General features: G+C 39.1%; 1 protein-coding gene across 1 annotated transcript in view; it reads left to right on the top strand.

Moving 5' to 3' along the window:
• LOC309552642 (sulfate transporter-like) overlaps nt 1–21900 on the top strand; it is a gene marked incomplete at its 5' end in the record, with an annotated part of 66205 nt that overhangs the window by 20195 nt on the left and 24110 nt on the right. Inside the window, 2 exons of the mRNA XM_082253580.1 lie at nt 1919–2194; nt 8259–8554. Of these exons, the coding sequence (XP_082109706.1) occupies nt 1919–2194; nt 8259–8554 (572 nt within the window). The remainder of the gene's footprint in view (nt 1–1918; nt 2195–8258; nt 8555–21900) is intronic.

Raw genomic sequence — 21900 nt, 5'->3', positions numbered from 1 at the left:
TCATAGACTCGAAAAAAAGCATGAATGATACAATACAGTTGTAGGTACATAGCAGAGTCCAACGCGTTTCAAAATGTTTGTTTTAGTACATAAATCTTCCTCAGGGAGTCTGCATATGTTCCTGAAATACATGGTTAAATGTAAGTTCCAAGAAACAGAATATATATAAACATTTTACAATGAAAAGTTATTTATACACTCTAATAAATCTGAGAGATATATACATCGGAAGATAATATTTCCTTGGGAAAAATCTGCTTTTTTCTCTTTTTTCCCTATTTTTCCTGGTTTCGTTTTTCTTTTTCCCCTCTTTATATGTCTACATGAAAATCATCATAACAGGTGAATTTACATGAATATCTTCTGTAACAATGTTTATATACATACTTACATTAACCCTGGATCTCTGACAGTTGTAAACATACTCACTGTTTCAGATACAGAATAAATCTTTATACCTGACTCTAGCTCTCAACGCATGGGAGTTTTACCCCCCCGAAAGGGGAACCTTCTTTTGGGCTCTACTGTTTTGCAGGTATGTCTTTTTAACACAAGGGGTCTTTTCATCCTTCCCCCTTTCTTTTCTTTTTCTTTTTTCCCCCCCTTTCCCTCCCTTTCTTCCTTTCCCCTCTCCTTTCCTCTTCTTCCCTTTCCCCCTCTCTCCTTTTTCCCTTTCAATCTCTGGGAGTAGGTTTCCTCTCTAGGAGTATCCTGGACTAGCAAGAGGCTTTCCAGGACCTCTTTAGGGCAACATGTGGTCGCAGATGCTAATAATACTTTTTTCATGTATAAATAACTTTTCATTGTAAAATGTTTATATATATTCTGTTTCTTGGAACTTACATTTAACCATGTATTTCAGGAACATATGCAGACTCCCTGAGGAAGATTTATGTACTAAAACAAACATTTTGAAACGCGTTGGACTCTGCTATGTACCTACAACTGTATTGTATCATTCATGCTTTTTTTCGAGTCTATGACTTAAACATGTACAGTTTATGATGATTGTCTGTTACAACCACAACCTTACAAAATAAAAAATTTTATAATTATTTCACGTTAAAACTTCTCTTATGAGAGCCTTTACTGTTACCCTTAAAGTCCCACAAACCTAAGGGGGTTTCTCTTTCAATTTATGACGGGATTATGGTAACCAATTACCTGGTAGCTATCTATACTATTTTACACTTTATGTTTTGGGTGGATAACACACCCTACCCCCATCTTTTTAGATAACTACTTGGTAACCCACTTTTTTGAGATTAATTAATTAACTATTTTTCTTATATATTAAAAGGGCTAAGGCGGGAAATAGTTTCCATAATAGATTTCCCCTATATACCCTCTATCAGGCTATCTATATAGCCTGCTCTATACCGCATCTTCTAGATGGGAGGGTTTCAGGGGGATGGATGGGAGGAGTTAATGTCAGGTATTGAGAGTAAATTCCAACAAAAGGAACAAATAGAATCAGACATCTACACTCTATTTTCTACTCTAAAGAGATTTTTAGAAAAAAAGTCAGCGCTACACTGGCATATTAAAACATTCGATAAATATGTGAAGGAAGGTCTGAATCCTCTAGGATTGAGGATTCAGATCTTCCCAACGCTGGAAAATATCTCGCAGGAATTGAAACAAGATTGGGAGAGAATTCTTAATGAATGCTCAAGAAATTTAATGGTTCTTCTCCAAGCGGAATATTTAAAACAATTGAAACATATAGAATCAGAGGTTTCTACCATTAATAAACAACTTACTCCTTTAAAAACATCTCCTCTTTATATAGAACAAGAGGTAAAACTAAAAACTTACCTGGAGGACTATAACAGAATAATATTACAAAGAAAGGAGAAAAAATACTGGAGAGATCGGATAGCTTTTAATGAAGGTAAAGCTTATAAATGGAATTCAGGACAACGGAATATAAGACGCAGAAATGAATATAAGAGGAGTGATTATCATTCCTCTGACTCATCTGCCTCTAATTCCTCTCAATCTAACTCACGTGGCCGTCCTCAAGCGGATTATCCACAAATGAGAAAAAACAAAGATAAAACTAAGACTAAAACCAATACACCACGAGGACAAGCATCACAATCTAGAAATAACGACGCTACAACTAGTGAAAACATGAGTGGCCCTAACGAGAATCAAGATCCCAGTGGATCACAACTCGAAGGGACGACAGGCAATAAAACTCAAGGCACGGTAAATAAGGGGATTTTTTTAGGGAAGCCTCACACGCGACTGGCAGTCAAAACACAAGCCAGCATGGACTCCTTTGCAGTAAAGATAACCGACAAAATCGATTAACCATCATAAACCTCTCTTCTCATATTTTAACCCAGGAGGAGGAGGATTTACTTAATTTAGGATTATCTTTCTGTCCAAGTCAGAAAACAGATAAATTTAGTGTCATTAAAGACATTAATCTTTTTGCAAGGGATATTTTTTTCAAAAGTAAATTTTTCAAACAAGCGGATAAAATGCAGAGACCTGACTCCAAATTAAAAGCGGCAGAATATCGAGCCCTTAGGGACTTAAATATACTGTTACAGGAAAGTGGTTACGATGACCAAGAAATTTGGGAAAACCTCAGCAGTTCTTCTGATGAGGAATCCATACAAACACAAAAAAAGGATCCAGCTCCAACTAAAAAATTCAAGAAAAAATCTCCAAAATTTCCTCAATTAAATCAAAATCCCACAATAGCTTTGTTTGTGAGACAGGTCTCAAAAGATATCAACAAACTAAACGTCAACCCTACTATAGATAACCTCCTCCCAAACCAACGTAAAGCCCTTAAAACCCTCCAAAAAGATAATAACATCACTTTAAAACCAAGTGATAAGGGGGGGAACATTGTTCTAATGAACAATGTGGATTATGAGAAGATGTGTTACAAACTTCTAAACAACACAACGTGTTATCAAAAAATTTCTGCCTCTATAGTCCAACAATTTAATAACGAATACTATGCTATCATTGATGAAGCCAGAACTACTGGCACCATTACTACAGAGATATGGGAGTACATGAGGATATTACATCCACGTACTCCCACATTTTACTGTTTACCTAAAGTCCATAAAAACCTGAGAGATCCACCCGGCCGCCCCATAATATCGGGTAACGGTAGTATAACAGAAACTGCCAGCCGTGTTGTGGACGCCCACCTCAAACCCCATGTAATTGGTTTAACATCTTACACTAAAGACACTATTCATATGCTTCAAATTATAGAAAATGTCACCATTCCGTTAAACGCTATTCTAGTAACCATAGATGCAGAATGTCTCTATAATTCTATACCACACGACAAAGGCCTTTTGGCCATCAAAAATATTCTGCTACAAAGGGGACAACAAGAACCAAATTACAATAAATTTATTGTGGATTTGTTGAAATTTATCTTAGAACACAATGTGTTCTCTTTTCAAGGCTCCCACTACCTCCAGGTACAGGGAGTAGCAATGGGGACTTGCTGTGCCCCATCCTACGCGAACCTGTACCTGGGGGAGTGGGAGCACAAAATTATTACCAATGAAGACTTGTCGATGTACTCTTGCCACTTTCTTTTGTGGCAGAGATACTTCGACGACATCTTCATGGTATGGGATGGCCCGGTGGATTTACTTAAAGAGTGCCTTACTAAACTGAATGAGAATAATATGAACTTATTTTTCACTATGAAATATGACTTTAAATCTGTGGACTTCCTTGATATTACCATCATCAAAGAGGATGATGGTCAGCTATCAACCACTTTATTCAGAAAAGCCACAGCTGGCAATACACTGCTTCATGCAGAAAGTTTTCATCCCCAACCCCTTAAGAGATCTATTCCATACTCACAATATTTAAGAATTAAAAGAAATTGTTCTTCTGAGAAAGACTTCAAAGAAAAGGCAAATAAATTGACACAGAGACTCTTAGAAAGGGGATATTCCAGATCATGTCTCAGGAAAAATTACAACAAAGTACAAATCCTAAAAAGACAGGACTTACTGTTCAAACCTCAGAAACAGGAAGAAGCACCCTCTAGGAATCCACCAAGAATAATTTTAAATTACTCAACTGAACATGAGAATATTTATGGAATTCTAAAAAAACACTGGGCTATACTCAGGGAGGATCCTATCCTCCAACATATAGTGACACCAGCCCCAGCTATCACATACAGAAGAGCTACCTCTATAAAAGATACTTTAGTACAAAGTGAGTATAAAGGCCCTAATAGAGAGGACCCATGTCAACAAAAAGGCACATTCCCCTGTGGTAGATGTGATCAATGCAAAGTGATAGTCAGATGCAAAACAACCACACTGCCCAATGGTGAAATTTTTCAACCCAAACATTTTGTAAATTGTAAAACTAAGGGGGTCGTGTATTTGATGCGCTGCGAATGTAAGGCCTTCTATGTCGGGAAGACCAAGCAAGAACTAGGAAAACGCATCAATAAGCATATGCAGAGTCTCAATATTGGAGACCTCTATCTACCACTCGGTAGGCATATGGCAATTACACACAAATACAGGACCCCCAAGGTAACCTTTTATGCCCTTGAAAGGGTACATATACCGGCCAGGGGGGGTGATTGGAACAAGCAGCTACTCCAGCGGGAAATGCGCTGGATTGCTAGGCTTGCGGCAACCACCCCCCCTGGCCTAAATGAGGCGGAAAGTTATAGGCCTTTTTTAGAGGGATTTTCCTCGGGGAAAACAGACTGAGGGTCCCCACTCTCTATGTCCCCCTTCCTTTGGGAAATATACTCCACACTTTATATAAATGTGGGTAAATTTCTCACTTATATCTCAAATACCTTCTCCTTATTCAAACTAGGACCATCACTACATTGCAAACCCTCCCCCTCTTCCCCCCTCCCCCCATCGTGATTATGTGATAGTACTAAGATACCAAATTTTATGAGATATCATATCTCTGAGTGGGTCACAAAATCATTAACATTATAATATACTAATATATCCTAAATTGGATATACATTTAAATTGTCCAAATTAAACATGTGATGCATTCTGCGATTAACATTTTTCCCTTTTGTCACAGGTTAACTGTGGGTGGGTGGATTTACAACTACAGACCGGTTTTGGGTCTTTTCTGTGCAAAGATCCCCCTATTGGGGAATTCTTGCCCCTCCTGCCCCTCTTCTCCTGTGCATCAGGGGTTTTTCCTTTCCCTCCTTTTGAAAAAACCCCCCCTTTCTAGATTCTGCTCTTTTTCTTCCCATTGTGTAGGCCTACCAGCCAACTTGTATCCCTGTCCATGCAATTGACACCAACATGGCTTTTATATCATCCTTTTTCTCTTTCCCCTCGGGGGGCTCCCCTGCAAATGAGAGCCCGGCACGGGTGAGACATCTCCTATGGGGACCACCAATAGGCCCCTCAAACATCTGGAGAAACGAGCGTTTCCGGGATGTTAACATTTGGTTGCAATGCTCCATATGTCTCATCCTGAAACCCCTGGTCAATTTTTTCCAGGGGATATACGCATCACCCGTGCCTGGGGCGTTATCTTTTACAGATTTCCCCTTTTTTTAAAACAAGTGTCCACTAACAGTCTCTATATATAATATAGATAGGTATTATTTATCCCATTCACAAGTTTATTTCACTTTCAATTAAAAATTAAATTTAATTAAAATTATCCCCCCTCTATGTATCCACCGCATGACTATACCGCTACAACTTAGGCGGACATATCAGCGGAGTCTATTAGAGAAAAGGGCGGATATTACGTCACCGCCAGTCCAGCGGAATAATCTCCGGGCACTTCAGGCGGAAATGACACACGTCGGAGCCTTTGATTTGGGCGGATGTGATGTCACCGCTAGTCCGAGGAACTTCCGGTGGCAAAAGACGGATATGACGTAACTATTTACAAAGTTCCCGCGGGAATCACCACGAGACTCTGGACATTTGGATACTTAAGGGGACGCCGAGAGCCAGAACGGAGAGCTATCTCTCCGATGCAACACAGAACGCCTATCGCTCCGATATCCATACATAACAGTGAGTACTCTGGAGGAGACCTATATAACTAAAAACTTTTTTCCTAACTACGATGGCAACTTATTAAAAGAGGGTTTTATCTTATTTTTCTCCTTATGTGACTATCAGGATCCATAGGACGAGTAACCTTAGATCACATCCTATACTTCATAGGATGATATGCCGCTGTCCTCATTGGATACGGTGACGACAGGCTTCAATCAGAACGGTATGATCTTCTCAGGTGGAATACCTATTTTTAAGTAATAATAAGATATGCAAAATGTATACCTATATAGGCATATTATCCCTGTCCTATACCTTTCAGGCAAGGATTTATATTCCCATTGGGAAGATATAGGTTTCCCCAAAACCCTTGGAAACTGATGGGATACCCCACACCCTCCAATAAATTAGTGAGGTAAGAGCTATTACAATCACATTACTTAATATAATATATACATTATCTTGATCTACCAAAGCTGAAAAGATACATTTTCTTTTCCCCTGATAGGATCCCACTCTAATAAATCTGAGAGATATATACATCGGAAGATAATATTTCCTTGGGAAAAATCTGCTTTTTTCTCTTTTTTCCCTATTTTTCCTGGTTTCGTTTTTCTTTTTCCCCTCTTTATATGTCTACATGAAAATCATCATAACAGGTGAATTTACATGAATATCTTCTGTAACAATGTTTATATACATACTTACATTAACCCTGGATCTCTGACAGTTGTAAACATACTCACTGTTTCAGATACAGAATAAATCTTTATACCTGACTCTAGCTCTCAACGCATGGGAGTTTTACCCCCCCGAAAGGGGAACCTTCTTTTGGGCTCTACTGTTTTGCAGGTATGTCTTTTTAACACAAGGGGTCTTTTCATCCTTCCCCCTTTCTTTTCTTTTTCTTTTTTCCCCCCCTTTCCCTCCCTTTCTTCCTTTCCCCTCTCCTTTCCTCTTCTTCCCTTTCCCCCTCTCTCCTTTTTCCCTTTCAATCTCTGGGAGTAGGTTTCCTCTCTAGGAGTATCCTGGACTAGCAAGAGGCTTTCCAGGACCTCTTTAGGGCAACATGTGGTCGCAGATGCTAATAATACTTTTTTCATGTATAAATAACTTTTCATTGTAAAATGTTTATATATATTCTGTTTCTTGGAACTTACATTTAACCATGTATTTCAGGAACATATGCAGACTCCCTGAGGAAGATTTATGTACTAAAACAAACATTTTGAAACGCGTTGGACTCTGCTATGTACCTACAACTGTATTGTATCATTCATGCTTTTTTTCATGTCTATGACTTAAACATGTACAGTTTATGATGATTGTCTGTTACAACCACAACCTTACAAAATAAAAAATTTTATAATTATTTCACGTTAAAACTTCTCTTATGAGAGCCTTTACTGTTACCCTTAAAGTCCCACAAACCTAAGGGGGTTTCTCTTTCAATTTATGACGGGATTATGGTAACCAATTACCTGGTAGCTATCTATACTATTTTACACTTTATGTTTTGGGTGGATAACACACCCTACCCCCATCTTTTTAGATAACTACTTGGTAACCCACTTTTTTGAGATTAATTAATTAACTATTTTTCTTATATATTAAAAGGGCTAAGGCGGGAAATAGTTTCCATAATAGATTTCCCCTATATACCCTCTATCAGGCTATCTATATAGCCTGCTCTATACCGCATCTTCTAGATGGGAGGGTTTCAGGGGGATGGATGGGAGGAGTTAATGTCAGGTATTGAGAGTAAATTCCAACAAAAGGAACAAATAGAATCAGACATCTACACTCTATTTTCTACTCTAAAGAGATTTTTAGAAAAAAAGTCAGCGCTACACTGGCATATTAAAACATTCGATAAATATGTGAAGGAAGGTCTGAATCCTCTAGGATTGAGGATTCAGATCTTCCCAACGCTGGAAAATATCTCGCAGGAATTGAAACAAGATTGGGAGAGAATTCTTAATGAATGCTCAAGAAATTTAATGGTTCTTCTCCAAGCGGAATATTTAAAACAATTGAAACATATAGAATCAGAGGTTTCTACCATTAATAAACAACTTACTCCTTTAAAAACATCTCCTCTTTATATAGAACAAGAGGTAAAACTAAAAACTTACCTGGAGGACTATAACAGAATAATATTACAAAGAAAGGAGAAAAAATACTGGAGAGATCGGATAGCTTTTAATGAAGGTAAAGCTTATAAATGGAATTCAGGACAACGGAATATAAGACGCAGAAATGAATATAAGAGGAGTGATTATCATTCCTCTGACTCATCTGCCTCTAATTCCTCTCAATCTAACTCACGTGGCCGTCCTCGAGCGGATTATCCACAAATGAGAAAAAACAAAGATAAAACTAAGACTAAAACCAATACACCACGAGGACAAGCATCACAATCTAGAAATAACGACGCTACAACTAGTGAAAACATGAGTGGCCCTAACGAGAATCAAGATCCCAGTGGATCACAACTCGAAGGGACGACAGGCAATAAAACTCAAGGCACGGTAAATAAGGGGATTTTTTTAGGGAAGCCTCACACGCGACTGGCAGTCAAAACACAAGCCAGCATGGACTCCTTTGCAGTAAAGATAACCGACAAAATCGATTAACCATCATAAACCTCTCTTCTCATATTTTAACCCAGGAGGAGGAGGATTTACTTAATTTAGGATTATCTTTCTGTCCAAGTCAGAAAACAGATAAATTTAGTGTCATTAAAGACATTAATCTTTTTGCAAGGGATATTTTTTTCAAAAGTAAATTTTTCAAACAAGCGGATAAAATGCAGAGACCTGACTCCAAATTAAAAGCGGCAGAATATCGAGCCCTTAGGGACTTAAATATACTGTTACAGGAAAGTGGTTACGATGACCAAGAAATTTGGGAAAACCTCAGCAGTTCTTCTGATGAGGAATCCATACAAACACAAAAAAAGGATCCAGCTCCAACTAAAAAATTCAAGAAAAAATCTCCAAAATTTCCTCAATTAAATCAAAATCCCACAATAGCTTTGTTTGTGAGACAGGTCTCAAAAGATATCAACAAACTAAACGTCAACCCTACTATAGATAACCTCCTCCCAAACCAACGTAAAGCCCTTAAAACCCTCCAAAAAGATAATAACATCACTTTAAAACCAAGTGATAAGGGGGGGAACATTGTTCTAATGAACAATGTGGATTATGAGAAGATGTGTTACAAACTTCTAAACAACACAACGTGTTATCAAAAAATTTCTGCCTCTATAGTCCAACAATTTAATAACGAATACTATGCTATCATTGATGAAGCCAGAACTACTGGCACCATTACTACAGAGATATGGGAGTACATGAGGATATTACATCCACGTACTCCCACATTTTACTGTTTACCTAAAGTCCATAAAAACCTGAGAGATCCACCCGGCCGCCCCATAATATCGGGTAACGGTAGTATAACAGAAACTGCCAGCCGTGTTGTGGACGCCCACCTCAAACCCCATGTAATTGGTTTAACATCTTACACTGAAGACACTATTCATATGCTTCAAATTATAGAAAATGTCACCATTCCGTTAAACGCTATTCTAGTAACCATAGATGCAGAATGTCTCTATAATTCTATACCACACGACAAAGGCCTTTTGGCCATCAAAAATATTCTGCTACAAAGGGGACAACAAGAACCAAATTACAATAAATTTATTGTGGATTTGTTGAAATTTATCTTAGAACACAATGTGTTCTCTTTTCAAGGCTCCCACTACCTCCAGGTACAGGGAGTAGCAATGGGGACTTGCTGTGCCCCATCCTACGCGAACCTGTACCTGGGGGAGTGGGAGCACAAAATTATTACCAATGAAGACTTGTCGATGTACTCTTGCCACTTTCTTTTGTGGCAGAGATACATCGACGACATCTTCATGGTATGGGATGGCCCGGTGGATTTACTTAAAGAGTGCCTTACTAAACTGAATGAGAATAATATGAACTTATTTTTCACTATGAAATATGACTTTAAATCTGTGGACTTCCTTGATATTACCATCATCAAAGAGGATGATGGTCAGCTATCAACCACTTTATTCAGAAAAGCCACAGCTGGCAATACACTGCTTCATGCAGAAAGTTTTCATCCCCAACCCCTTAAGAGATCTATTCCATACTCACAATATTTAAGAATTAAAAGAAATTGTTCTTCTGAGAAAGACTTCAAAGAAAAGGCAAATAAATTGACACAGAGACTCTTAGAAAGGGGATATTCCAGATCATGTCTCAGGAAAAATTACAACAAAGTACAAATCCTAAAAAGACAGGACTTACTGTTCAAACCTCAGAAACAGGAAGAAGCACCCTCTAGGAATCCACCAAGAATAATTTTAAATTACTCAACTGAACATGAGAATATTTATGGAATTCTAAAAAAACACTGGGCTATACTCAGGGAGGATCCTATCCTCCAACATATAGTGACACCAGCCCCAGCTATCACATACAGAAGAGCTACCTCTATAAAAGATACTTTAGTACAAAGTGAGTATAAAGGCCCTAATAGAGAGGACCCATGTCAACAAAAAGGCACATTCCCCTGTGGTAGATGTGATCAATGCAAAGTGATAGTCAGATGCAAAACAACCACACTGCCCAATGGTGAAATTTTTCAACCCAAACATTTTGTAAATTGTAAAACTAAGGGGGTCGTGTATTTGATGCGCTGCGAATGTAAGGCCTTCTATGTCGGGAAGACCAAGCAAGAACTAGGAAAACGCATCAATAAGCATATGCAGAGTCTCAATATTGGAGACCTCTATCTACCACTCGGTAGGCATATGGCAATTACACACAAATACAGGACCCCCAAGGTAACCTTTTATGCCCTTGAAAGGGTACATATACCGGCCAGGGGGGGTGATTGGAACAAGCAGCTACTCCAGCGGGAAATGCGCTGGATTGCTAGGCTTGCGGCAACCACCCCCCCTGGCCTAAATGAGGCGGAAAGTTATAGGCCTTTTTTAGAGGGATTTTCCTCGGGGAAAACAGACTGAGGGTCCCCACTCTCTATGTCCCCCTTCCTTTGGGAAATATACTCCACACTTTATATAAATGTGGGTAAATTTCTCACTTATATCTCAAATACCTTCTCCTTATTCAAACTAGGACCATCACTACATTGCAAACCCTCCCCCTCTTCCCCCCTCCCCCCATCGTGATTATGTGATAGTACTAAGATACCAAATTTTATGAGATATCATATCTCTGAGTGGGTCACAAAATCATTAACATTATAATATACTAATATATCCTAAATTGGATATACATTTAAATTGTCCAAATTAAACATGTGATGCATTCTGCGATTAACATTTTTCCCTTTTGTCACAGGTTAACTGTGGGTGGGTGGATTTACAACTACAGACCGGTTTTGGGTCTTTTCTGTGCAAAGATCCCCCTATTGGGGAATTCTTGCCCCTCCTGCCCCTCTTCTCCTGTGCATCAGGGGTTTTTCCTTTCCCTCCTTTTGAAAAAACCCCCCCTTTCTAGATTCTGCTCTTTTTCTTCCCATTGTGTAGGCCTACCAGCCAACTTGTATCCCTGTCCATGCAATTGACACCAACATGGCTTTTATATCATCCTTTTTCTCTTTCCCCTCGGGGGGCTCCCCTGCAAATGAGAGCCCGGCACGGGTGAGACATCTCCTATGGGGACCACCAATAGGCCCCTCAAACATCTGGAGAAACGAGCGTTTCCGGGATGTTAACATTTGGTTGCAATGCTCCATATGTCTCATCCTGAAACCCCTGGTCAATTTTTTCCAGGGGATATACGCATCACCCGTGCCTGGGGCGTTATCTTTTACAGATTTCCCCTTTTTTTAAAACAAGTGTCCACTAACAGTCTCTATATATAATATAGATAGGTATTATTTATCCCATTCACAAGTTTATTTCACTTTCAATTAAAAATTAAATTTAATTAAAATTATCCCCCCTCTATGTATCCACCGCATGACTATACCGCTACAACTTAGGCGGACATATCAGCGGAGTCTATTAGAGAAAAGGGCGGATATTACGTCACCGCCAGTCCAGCGGAATAATCTCCGGGCACTTCAGGCGGAAATGACACACGTCGGAGCCTTTGATTTGGGCGGATGTGATGTCACCGCTAGTCCGAGGAACTTCCGGTGGCAAAAGACGGATATGACGTAACTATTTACAAAGTTCCCGCGGGAATCACCACGAGACTCTGGACATTTGGATACTTAAGGGGACGCCGAGAGCCAGAACGGAGAGCTATCTCTCCGATGCAACACAGAACGCCTATCGCTCCGATATCCATACATAACAGTGAGTACTCTGGAGGAGACCTATATAACTAAAAACTTTTTTCCTAACTACGATGGCAACTTATTAAAAGAGGGTTTTATCTTATTTTTCTCCTTATGTGACTATCAGGATCCATAGGACGAGTAACCTTAGATCACATCCTATACTTCATAGGATGATATGCCGCTGTCCTCATTGGATACGGTGACGACAGGCTTCAATCAGAACGGTATGATCTTCTCAGGTGGAATACCTATTTTTAAGTAATAATAAGATATGCAAAATGTATACCTATATAGGCATATTATCCCTGTCCTATACCTTTCAGGCAAGGATTTATATTCCCATTGGGAAGATATAGGTTTCCCCAAAACCCTTGGAAACTGATGGGATACCCCACACCCTCCAATAAATTAGTGAGGTAAGAGCTATTACAATCACATTACTTAATATAATATATACATTATCTTGATCTACCAAAGCTGAAAAGATACATTTTCTTTTCCCCTGATAGGATCCCACTCTAATAAATCTGAGAGATATATACATCGGAAGATAATATTTCCTTGGGAAAAATCTGCTTTTTTCTCTTTTTTCCCTATTTTTCCTGGTTTCGTTTTTCTTTTTCCCCTCTTTATATGTCTACATGAAAATCATCATAACAGGTGAATTTACATGAATATCTTCTGTAACAATGTTTATATACATACTTACATTAACCCTGGATCTCTGACAGTTGTAAACATACTCACTGTTTCAGATACAGAATAAATCTTTATACCTGACTCTAGCTCTCAACGCATGGGAGTTCTACCCCCCCGAAAGGGGAACCTTCTTTTGGGCTCTACTGTTTTGCAGGTATGTCTTTTTAACACAAGGGGTCTTTTCATCCTTCCCCCTTTCTTTTCTTTTTCTTTTTTCCCCCCCTTTCCCTCCCTTTCTTCCTTTCCCCTCTCCTTTCCTCTTCTTCCCTTTCCCCCTCTCTCCTTTTTCCCTTTCAATCTCTGGGAGTAGGTTTCCTCTCTAGGAGTATCCTGGACTAGCAAGAGGCTTTCCAGGACCTCTTTAGGGCAACATGTGGTCGCAGATGCTAATAATACTTTTTTCATGTATAAATAACTTTTCATTGTAAAATGTTTATATATATTCTGTTTCTTGGAACTTACATTTAACCATGTATTTCAGGAACATATGCAGACTCCCTGAGGAAGATTTATGTACTAAAACAAACATTTTGAAACGCGTTGGACTCTGCTATGTACCTACAACTGTATTGTATCATTCATGCTTTTTTTCGAGTCTATGACTTAAACATGTACAGTTTATGATGATTGTCTGTTACAACCACAACCTTACAAAATAAAAAATTTTATAATTATTTCACGTTAAAACTTCTCTTATGAGAGCCTTTACTGTTACCCTTAAAGTCCCACAAACCTAAGGGGGTTTCTCTTTCAAAAGATTATAGGGTGACTGTTTTTTTCTACACTTGTTAAGTGTTTGTTTACCTTTTATCAAATATGTTTACAATAAATTTACATTTTTATAAAAACAAGACTTTTATGTGAATTTGGGAGCCACCATTTAAAAGACCCATTTTTGTGTGGGATGCATCTGTCCCCCTAGCTTTCTCTTTATGTCATTTATCCAGGTCTGGTCTCTCCCAAAACAAATTAGTGTGACTCACATTTATTTGATATATTATGCAATATATTATTATAATTATATTATATTATTACTAATATATTATAACATAACAATGTATTATTTATCTATTTACTGTTAAATTACTGGTTTGAAGTTATAACTTCAAACTTTAGTAATTTGTCCGTTAGACCACCTGCTTGAGTAAAGTTTTTGAAAATATAGTAAATTACCTTAAAAACAATATATAATAATTATTTGTGTATTACTTATGGAAATTAACCACTTGCCACCCAGGCCAATTCTGGCACTCCGCTCCTACATGTAAAAATCATAATTTTTGGCTAGAAAATTACTCAGAATCCCCAAATATTATTTATATATTTTTTAGTTGGACTGTTTCACTGTTTTACCATTTGTTTTAAATTCTCCTGCATTTTACGTTTTAGTAAATAACCCAGAACCCTTTATTGTGTACTACTGAATATTACTGTTATATTTCTGGTTTCTGAAAATAAAGAGACATGTTTTATTTTTTCTACAATCTTTATTGTCATCTTTGCTAGTAATATTGTTTTCAGCATCAACAAAAAGGGTGACTGAAAAACATCTTAGTCCCCATTCACACTAGCGCGACTTGTCAGGCGACTTGGTCGCCTGGCAAGTCGCGGTGGGTCGCCTGCCATTGATTAGCACAGGACCTGTTCTAATAGGAGCGACACAAGTCACTCCGACTTAGAAAAAGGGTCCTGTACTACTTTAGAGGGACCTGCAGGCGACCTGCAAGTAGCGTCGTCCCTGTGTCCCTGTGTGAACGGGGTCTTAAAGTGACAACATTTGTAAATATTTTCCTTAAATGAGCATAACTAGTAGAACTGCAATCGCCTCTGATACTAGCCAGAGCCTCACCAGCCTCTGACCTCACCGCACGTCCCTGAAAAGCACCCATTTTCATTGTCTCTGTATTCTTTTTTTTTTGTGCCATAAGAGTTTTATTGAAGAAAAAATGGGAACAATACAGTGCAATAGAGATATAGAGATTCAAAATTCACCTACCACCACAAAAAGATATATGCCATACATATATAGAAAGGAGAGGAATGACATGGTCTACAAAAGCAAGGAGGAAATGGCATGCAACTTGGCAATGAGAAACGTATGTTAACACATCGTTATGATGACCAATCATATTATAAAAGTAGATTTTTACTGCATTCTTTGTTTTATATGGTTCTCTTCAATACAGTCTTCTTTCCTTACAAGTGCTTGCAATCACTTACAACACTAATAAAACTCTTTCCACAATGTAATTGAAAGTAGATCCTTAACCACTTGCCTACAGGGCACTTAAACCCCCCTCCAGCCCAGGCCAATATTCAGCTTTCAGCGCTGTCGCACTTTGAATGACAATTATGTGGTCATGCAACACTGTACCAAAATGACATTTTTATCATTTTTTTTCAAACAAATAGAGCTTTCTGTGGGTGGTATTTAATCACTACTTGGGTTTTTAGTTTTTGCTGAACAAACAAAAAAAAATGAAAATTTTGAAAAAAAACCAAAAAACTGTTTTTTTAAAGTTTGTTTTTTGATGTGTGATAATGAGGTGGCACTGATGGGCCCTGATAGGCACTGGTAGGCTGCACTGATGGGCACTGATAGGCTGCACTGTTGGGCACTGATAGTCTGCACTGGTGGCAACTGATAGCAACACTGATGGGCACTGATAAAGCGGCACTGATTGGCACTGATAAGGTGGCACTGATAAGGCAGCACTGATAAGGCAGCACTGATAGGTAGCACTGATGGGTGGCACTGATGGGTGGCACAGATGAGCACTGATGAGCTGAAGGGCTCTAATAGGTGGCACTCATGTTCACTGATGGGCACTAATAGGTGGCACTGATGGGCAATGATAGGCGCTGGTAGGTGAAACTTATGATGGGGCACTGATAGGTGGCACTGGTGAGCAATGATATGTGGCACTGGTAGGTGGTGCTGGTTGGCACTGGTAGGTGGCACTAGTGGGCAATGGCAGATGGCACTGGTGGGCACTGGTGGGTGGCACTGGTAGGTGACACTGGTGGGCACTTGTGGGCACTGGTAGGTAGCACGGGGGGCACAAATAATCCCTCTCCTCTTTGGGACTTATGTCCCTCTGACAGCAGCCGGTGATCATTTTTCTTTTCTCCTCACACTGACAGTGTGAGGAGAAAAAGACAGCTGATCGCCAGCTGCTGTTTACTTTACATGATCAGCTGCTATTGGCTGACAGCTGATCATGTGGTAAGGGGGCGGGATCTGTGATCAGGTGAATCTCATGGACTCGCCGATCACAGAGCGAGTCGGCCCGCTCCGCAGGGAGCATGCAGGCCGCTCGTTGCTGAGAGGAAGTCAATGTACGCCCTCCCCGGCAATTTAGGTCTGCACTGTAGCCATCATTCAGCTATAGCGTGGGAGTCAACTAGTTAAACATTACAAGTTTTGGTTGTATTACGGTTAATATCATTAGCTATTTCATCAACAAAACAATACAAAATAATTCATTTATGTCATAAGACAACTGATATAATACAAAGAGTTGTGTACAGTATTCAAATAGCGTCATCAATTACTGCTCTGATTGCCCATGTGTAGTAATTACTATGTATTCAAATAAAACATAAGTTATTCTTAACCTGTGTTGGGGCAGCAGGGTTTTTCAAAAAGTGAATGCCACCAGAATGACAAAGTTTTTATTTATCCCACTCTTATAATCATATTGCATCCTTCCCCTTGTGTTATGCTTCAATTATCTTTTGGCAATATTGTATTGCAAAAATTATTATTCCAATCATATTGCATGTGCCTTTTTTGTTTTGAGAAACTATCTACTGGCAATATTGTCTTGCAAAAATAATTATTCTAATTATAATGAATGCTGCCGATTGTGTTTTGGAAAGATAGCAAAGATTATATGATATCAGATGAATTATAGTTTATTTTATATATATATATATATTTGATAAAACAGCTACCGCTTCATTGATCTTTATTTCGAGAAGCCGTGAAGACTTCAACAACCATGACTCAGGTTTGAAAATCTATGTTTTATTTTATGTGTAAAAATATCTATAATTATTACTGTCAATGTAAACGCTAAAGGCGATTTCAATGATTTCATGTATTTTTAATTTTTTTGTTATATTTTAAAAATTTGGGACCCTACTGATTTTGTTTTCATTCAAATGAAGGAATATGATCCTTCCCATGTGAGGAACTAAATGCTTAAATTGAAGGTTCTTTAAAATCCAATAGATCAGCTATTATTGTTTGCTCGTCATTTAAACTTTTATGAAAACAGTGTAGCGAGAAACACGGTGGGTTGTTGTATTGCTCTGAGATCTCACCTCACTTTAAAGATGACACCATAATCGCAATGAAGTATATTCTACACAAACTACCCGCCCCAATACTTCAATACCAGCTCATACACAGACTCAGCAAGTTAGTACAAAAAATATAAAAGAAATGTTCTATAAATGTTCTATAATCATTTAACCATTATTAAATTATTAATTAATATTAACAGCAGCAAAGGGGAAAATCAGTCCAGGCCCCAGGGGGATATCTGCTGTTGAAGATGAAGTTTGCAATCTTTCTAACTGTGGCAAGCAGACAGAGAGACAAGTGTTATGAAAAGTTAGAAACTAAGAAATGGACCCTTTATATACTTTTGTGACCAGACAATATCCAAGTAACAATTATCTGAGATCACATTATTCAAAATGCTTTTGTCATTTTGGAGCTTTTTTTTCAATTAAAATGCATAAATGTATAAGGCAGAAAGGCGCATAATAAGATTTATCAACAAGTTGAGAAGCATGTTCCACACTAAGGAGTGAAACTATCATGAACTGTTATTAAATTTTATAAATAGTATGCTAAAACGTAATCCTTGGAATTCATAAAGACTGGCATGGTCAGAATGTGGAAAAGTGTCTCTCCTGCATTCTAAAAGTGGTGCAGCGTGCACCAATTTTATGTACCTGTCCAGAACTTGTACAGTAAACCCCCGTTATATCGTGGTTCAGTTTTTGTGGTCCCGGTATATTGTGTTTTTTTTCTGTAAGACCTATTAATATTATTTTACTAATTAAATCATTGTTAATTAAAGATTTTTGTGTTTTCCATTGCTCTTGCTCTGTCTCTCAGAATCTTTTATGTGTTTAAAGGTGTTTGTATTGTTTTAAAAGTGTGTTTAAAGACCTTAAAATGCTTTTAAAAGTACAGTGAAAGTTTTAAAAACATGCCTAGAGAGTATTTAAATAGGGTCTTTCTATTTCGCGGATTTTCACTTTTCGTGGGTGGGTCCGGAACGCAACCCCCGCGATGGAGGGGGGTTTACTGTACTTGATTTTTGTGCATGCTGCACCACTTTGGGAATGCACAGGAGACGCTTTTGCAATCTGTATGAACCAAATTTTTTTCTCAAAGTTAGTCTTAATCAGTTCCACTTTTATAGGATATGATCTATCTGTATTTTATTTTGAATTAGGCACATTCATTGCACCACAAGTAAAAGTGGCGCATTTTAGTGTAGCACCCTACAAAGTAGATGCTAGGTAAAGTATAGTGGGCCCTGGCTGCCTAACAGCAGGGCTATGATTTTCAGCTGGGCTGTCATGTCTCCCAGGTGTAGCTGTTGAGACTGGGGAGTCTCCCCACTGTGCTCCATGAGAGGGTTCTCATTGGGCAGTGGGTGAAACCCAGCCAATGGTGCACTCAGGCCTGTATCTACCCCAGAAAGGCAGATTGTGCTGCACAGCATTCTGGGAGTGGGTATAGGTGTGAGGGGAACGCATGACGCAGCATCTTTGGGTGGAAGCAGAGTCCCAGGAGGGAGAGTATGGCTGTCTCTCCTCCTGTCAGCAGGATCGGGATTCCCAGGCGGCTTGCCTGAGGGGACAGAGGGCTGAGCTGAGCTGCAGAGAGGATTCGGTGTGCGGAGGACCAGCGGAGTTGAGAGGGGTCAAGTTTAAGGAAAGCATTCCCAGTTCATGAGTACTGCAAACTGCCCCCTGGGGGTCTGCCTAGAGAGAGAGAGGGGACCACTCCGGTGAAGGTCGTGGGGATCCAGGAGCTAGCTACCCGGTGCAGGAGTAAAAGTAAAGGGGGTGCCAGTGTTGACCCTCAAGAGAAGCAGAGAGGGTGCCAGTGTGTGGACCCTGAAGTGCAGAGAAGGTGCCTAGTGAGAGGACTCTGAAGTGTAGAGGGAGTGCCTAGTGAGAGGACCCTGAAGTGTAGAGAGGGTGCCTAGTGAGAGGACCCTGAAGTGTAGAGGGGGTGTCTAGTGAGAGGACCCTGAAGTGTAAAGGGGGCGCCAGCGGTTGGGCCCTGAAGTGTTAAAATGTACAGCGTGCAGTGTACAGTGTTGAGAGTTGCAGCAGCACAAGCAGTTACAAGAAGCTACCTCAGTCAGGAAGGACTGGAGGGAGCTGTTTCCAGGACTTTTGAGCTAATCAGAGTGTCAGGAGTCAAGTCTTAGTGTAGTCTAGGACTTTTGAGGTAACCAGAGTTTCAGAAGTCAAGTTCAAATACAGTTCAGCAAGTCAGTGTTTTTCAAGCACCAGCAAGCGTTGGTCGGCATCCAGCCGGCGTCAAGATGCGCTGAAAGGCATTTTTCTTCAAAGTGTCCCATTTGTACCTAGTTGAACCTGAGGAGCATCCCACTCATTCCCTTCTCCCATCCCCTATATCAAATAAACAAAACAAGCCAAAGATGCTGGAATGGTCATTGTCTCCAATCTCACACTTGGGTATTCAGCTTAAACAGGCTGAAGGTGTCACCGGTAACCATGGCAGACCCACATCAGGCCCAATGCCTGGAAATCCTGCTACATTAGTATTACCTGAATTCGGTGCATGAGTCACTGTCAGAACCAAAAGTGTCTCAGATGCTTCATGAATTTGGTGCATTACCAAGAGAAATTAACGGCAGAAAAGTGGCTCAGCAGATTTATTGAATTTCCTCCAATATTTATTCAAATCAGTTTGACGTCTGCACAAAAATAAATGATTTTCGGGACCCATTATTTATTACAACTTCAAGGACATGGCATCTTATAAGGGAGAAATGTGATAGATATCTTAACCTCAGATGGTGAATGTTTATTATTTAACTTTCCCTTATGATGGGTCAGTTTCGGAGCACAAATATATGCACCTCTTTACATAATAATTATTCTAGTCTCCAATCTCTAAAGCTTCTGCTGCCCAAGAATTGGGAGAATGAGGCAAAGACACTTGTTTCTCTGTTTACAGAATTAGCTGTATTATCCTTTCAGGGAATTTAAAGTGATTCTAAACCTTATTTTATTTTTACTTTTTCAAACAAACGTGTTATACTCACCTGCTCCTGCAATGGTTGTGCAGGAAGCAGCCCTGATCCTCCTCTTCTGGGGTCCCCCATCAGTGCTCCTGAGCTAGTGCCCCCATAGGAAGTGGCTTCCTATGGGGGAACTTGCGTGGGCTTGTTCCAGGCCTGCCTGCATCCATAGACACAGACAGTGGGGCTTGGACCCACCCCGACTCCCTCATCATAGGACTTGATTGACAACAGCAGGAGTCAATGGCTCTTGCTGCTATCAATCTTCACTGTTAATTTAGGATCTGGCTCAGGTATGTACGTATAAAGGGGGAGTGCCGGGATCCTAGACACAAAAGTTTTTTTTGTCTTAATGCAGAGAATGCATTATAGGTTAAAAAAAAACATAAGGCTTCAGAGCCAGTTTAAGTGATATGAATAATATGTTGACTTAAAAATACCTTTAATATTATTTACAGTATTTAATATTATAAGAATAAAACGTTTGGAAATATAATATAATGCAATATATAAATAAAGTGATATTAAAGTAATTTCTTTCATAAGACAGTCAATACCCACATTTACTATTTTTTAATTAATTTTTTCCTCCTCTGAGCATTCTTTTGAAATTGTTCCCTGGTCACACTTCTATCATATTTGTGCCCCCTGTGCTGCCAGGACCTATAGAGTCCATCTTAAGTGTCAGAACTGGCCAGAGCGCTGCAAACACTAGAAGTATGAGAGGAACACAGATTTGCTGTCAATCATCGTTGTGGTAAAGGTAGAGAGGTATGACTTTTGCTCTGCGTCCATCTTGCACCGCTGAACCTCTGCTCATACAGTTGTAGTTCTAAGTGGGACCATGCATGAAAAGGAGGCTTATATGGGACTCCATAGGTCCTGGTGGCACAGGGTACACAAATATAACAGAAGCTCAGAGGAGGAAATTTATGAAAAAAAAAAAAAACAGCAAAGCATATAGACTATGTCATTAGCATCTCATTTATGAAACAAATTACTTTAATATCACTTTAAGGATAGAGAAGATATAAAATATTATGCATTAAAAACTGTAGATCAAATCTCCACTGTCCTACACAATAAAATACCATTTAGTTAACTGGTCTGCCTGTACAGATAAACTTCACGGGTTTTAATTTCCAGACATTATAAAAGGAAAATCCCCTATCTACCTTATCTCTCCAATCTTGATATATCAGGTGGATGAAATAGTTTTCCTCAGACAGTTGGAGAACTCATCTGATTGGGGTTCAGGGCTGTCCAACTGCAGCTGGCTCCCTACTTTCTCTGTATGGAGAGAGGCTGGCGTATTCAATTAATCCAAAATAAAAAGAAGTCAAATCTAAATAATGTCTTGCTGTTTCTCACTTTATATTCATCCTCCTCCAGTGAGCAAAGAGAGTTATACTAAGTCTTGCCTTGGATCATTTTTTTCGATGGACTCTTGAAATGATTCTTTTAAAACAACTGACTATGCAGTATATATACAGGTGTAAATATATATATATATATATATATATATATATATA

This window comes from Pelophylax lessonae (genome assembly GCF_965119305.1).
Source record: "Pelophylax lessonae genome assembly, chromosome: 4".
NCBI lineage: Eukaryota > Metazoa > Chordata > Amphibia > Anura > Ranidae > Pelophylax > Pelophylax lessonae.
Note: the sequence above shows the minus strand (reverse complement) of the source record. Positions and strands in the feature narration are given on the sequence as shown.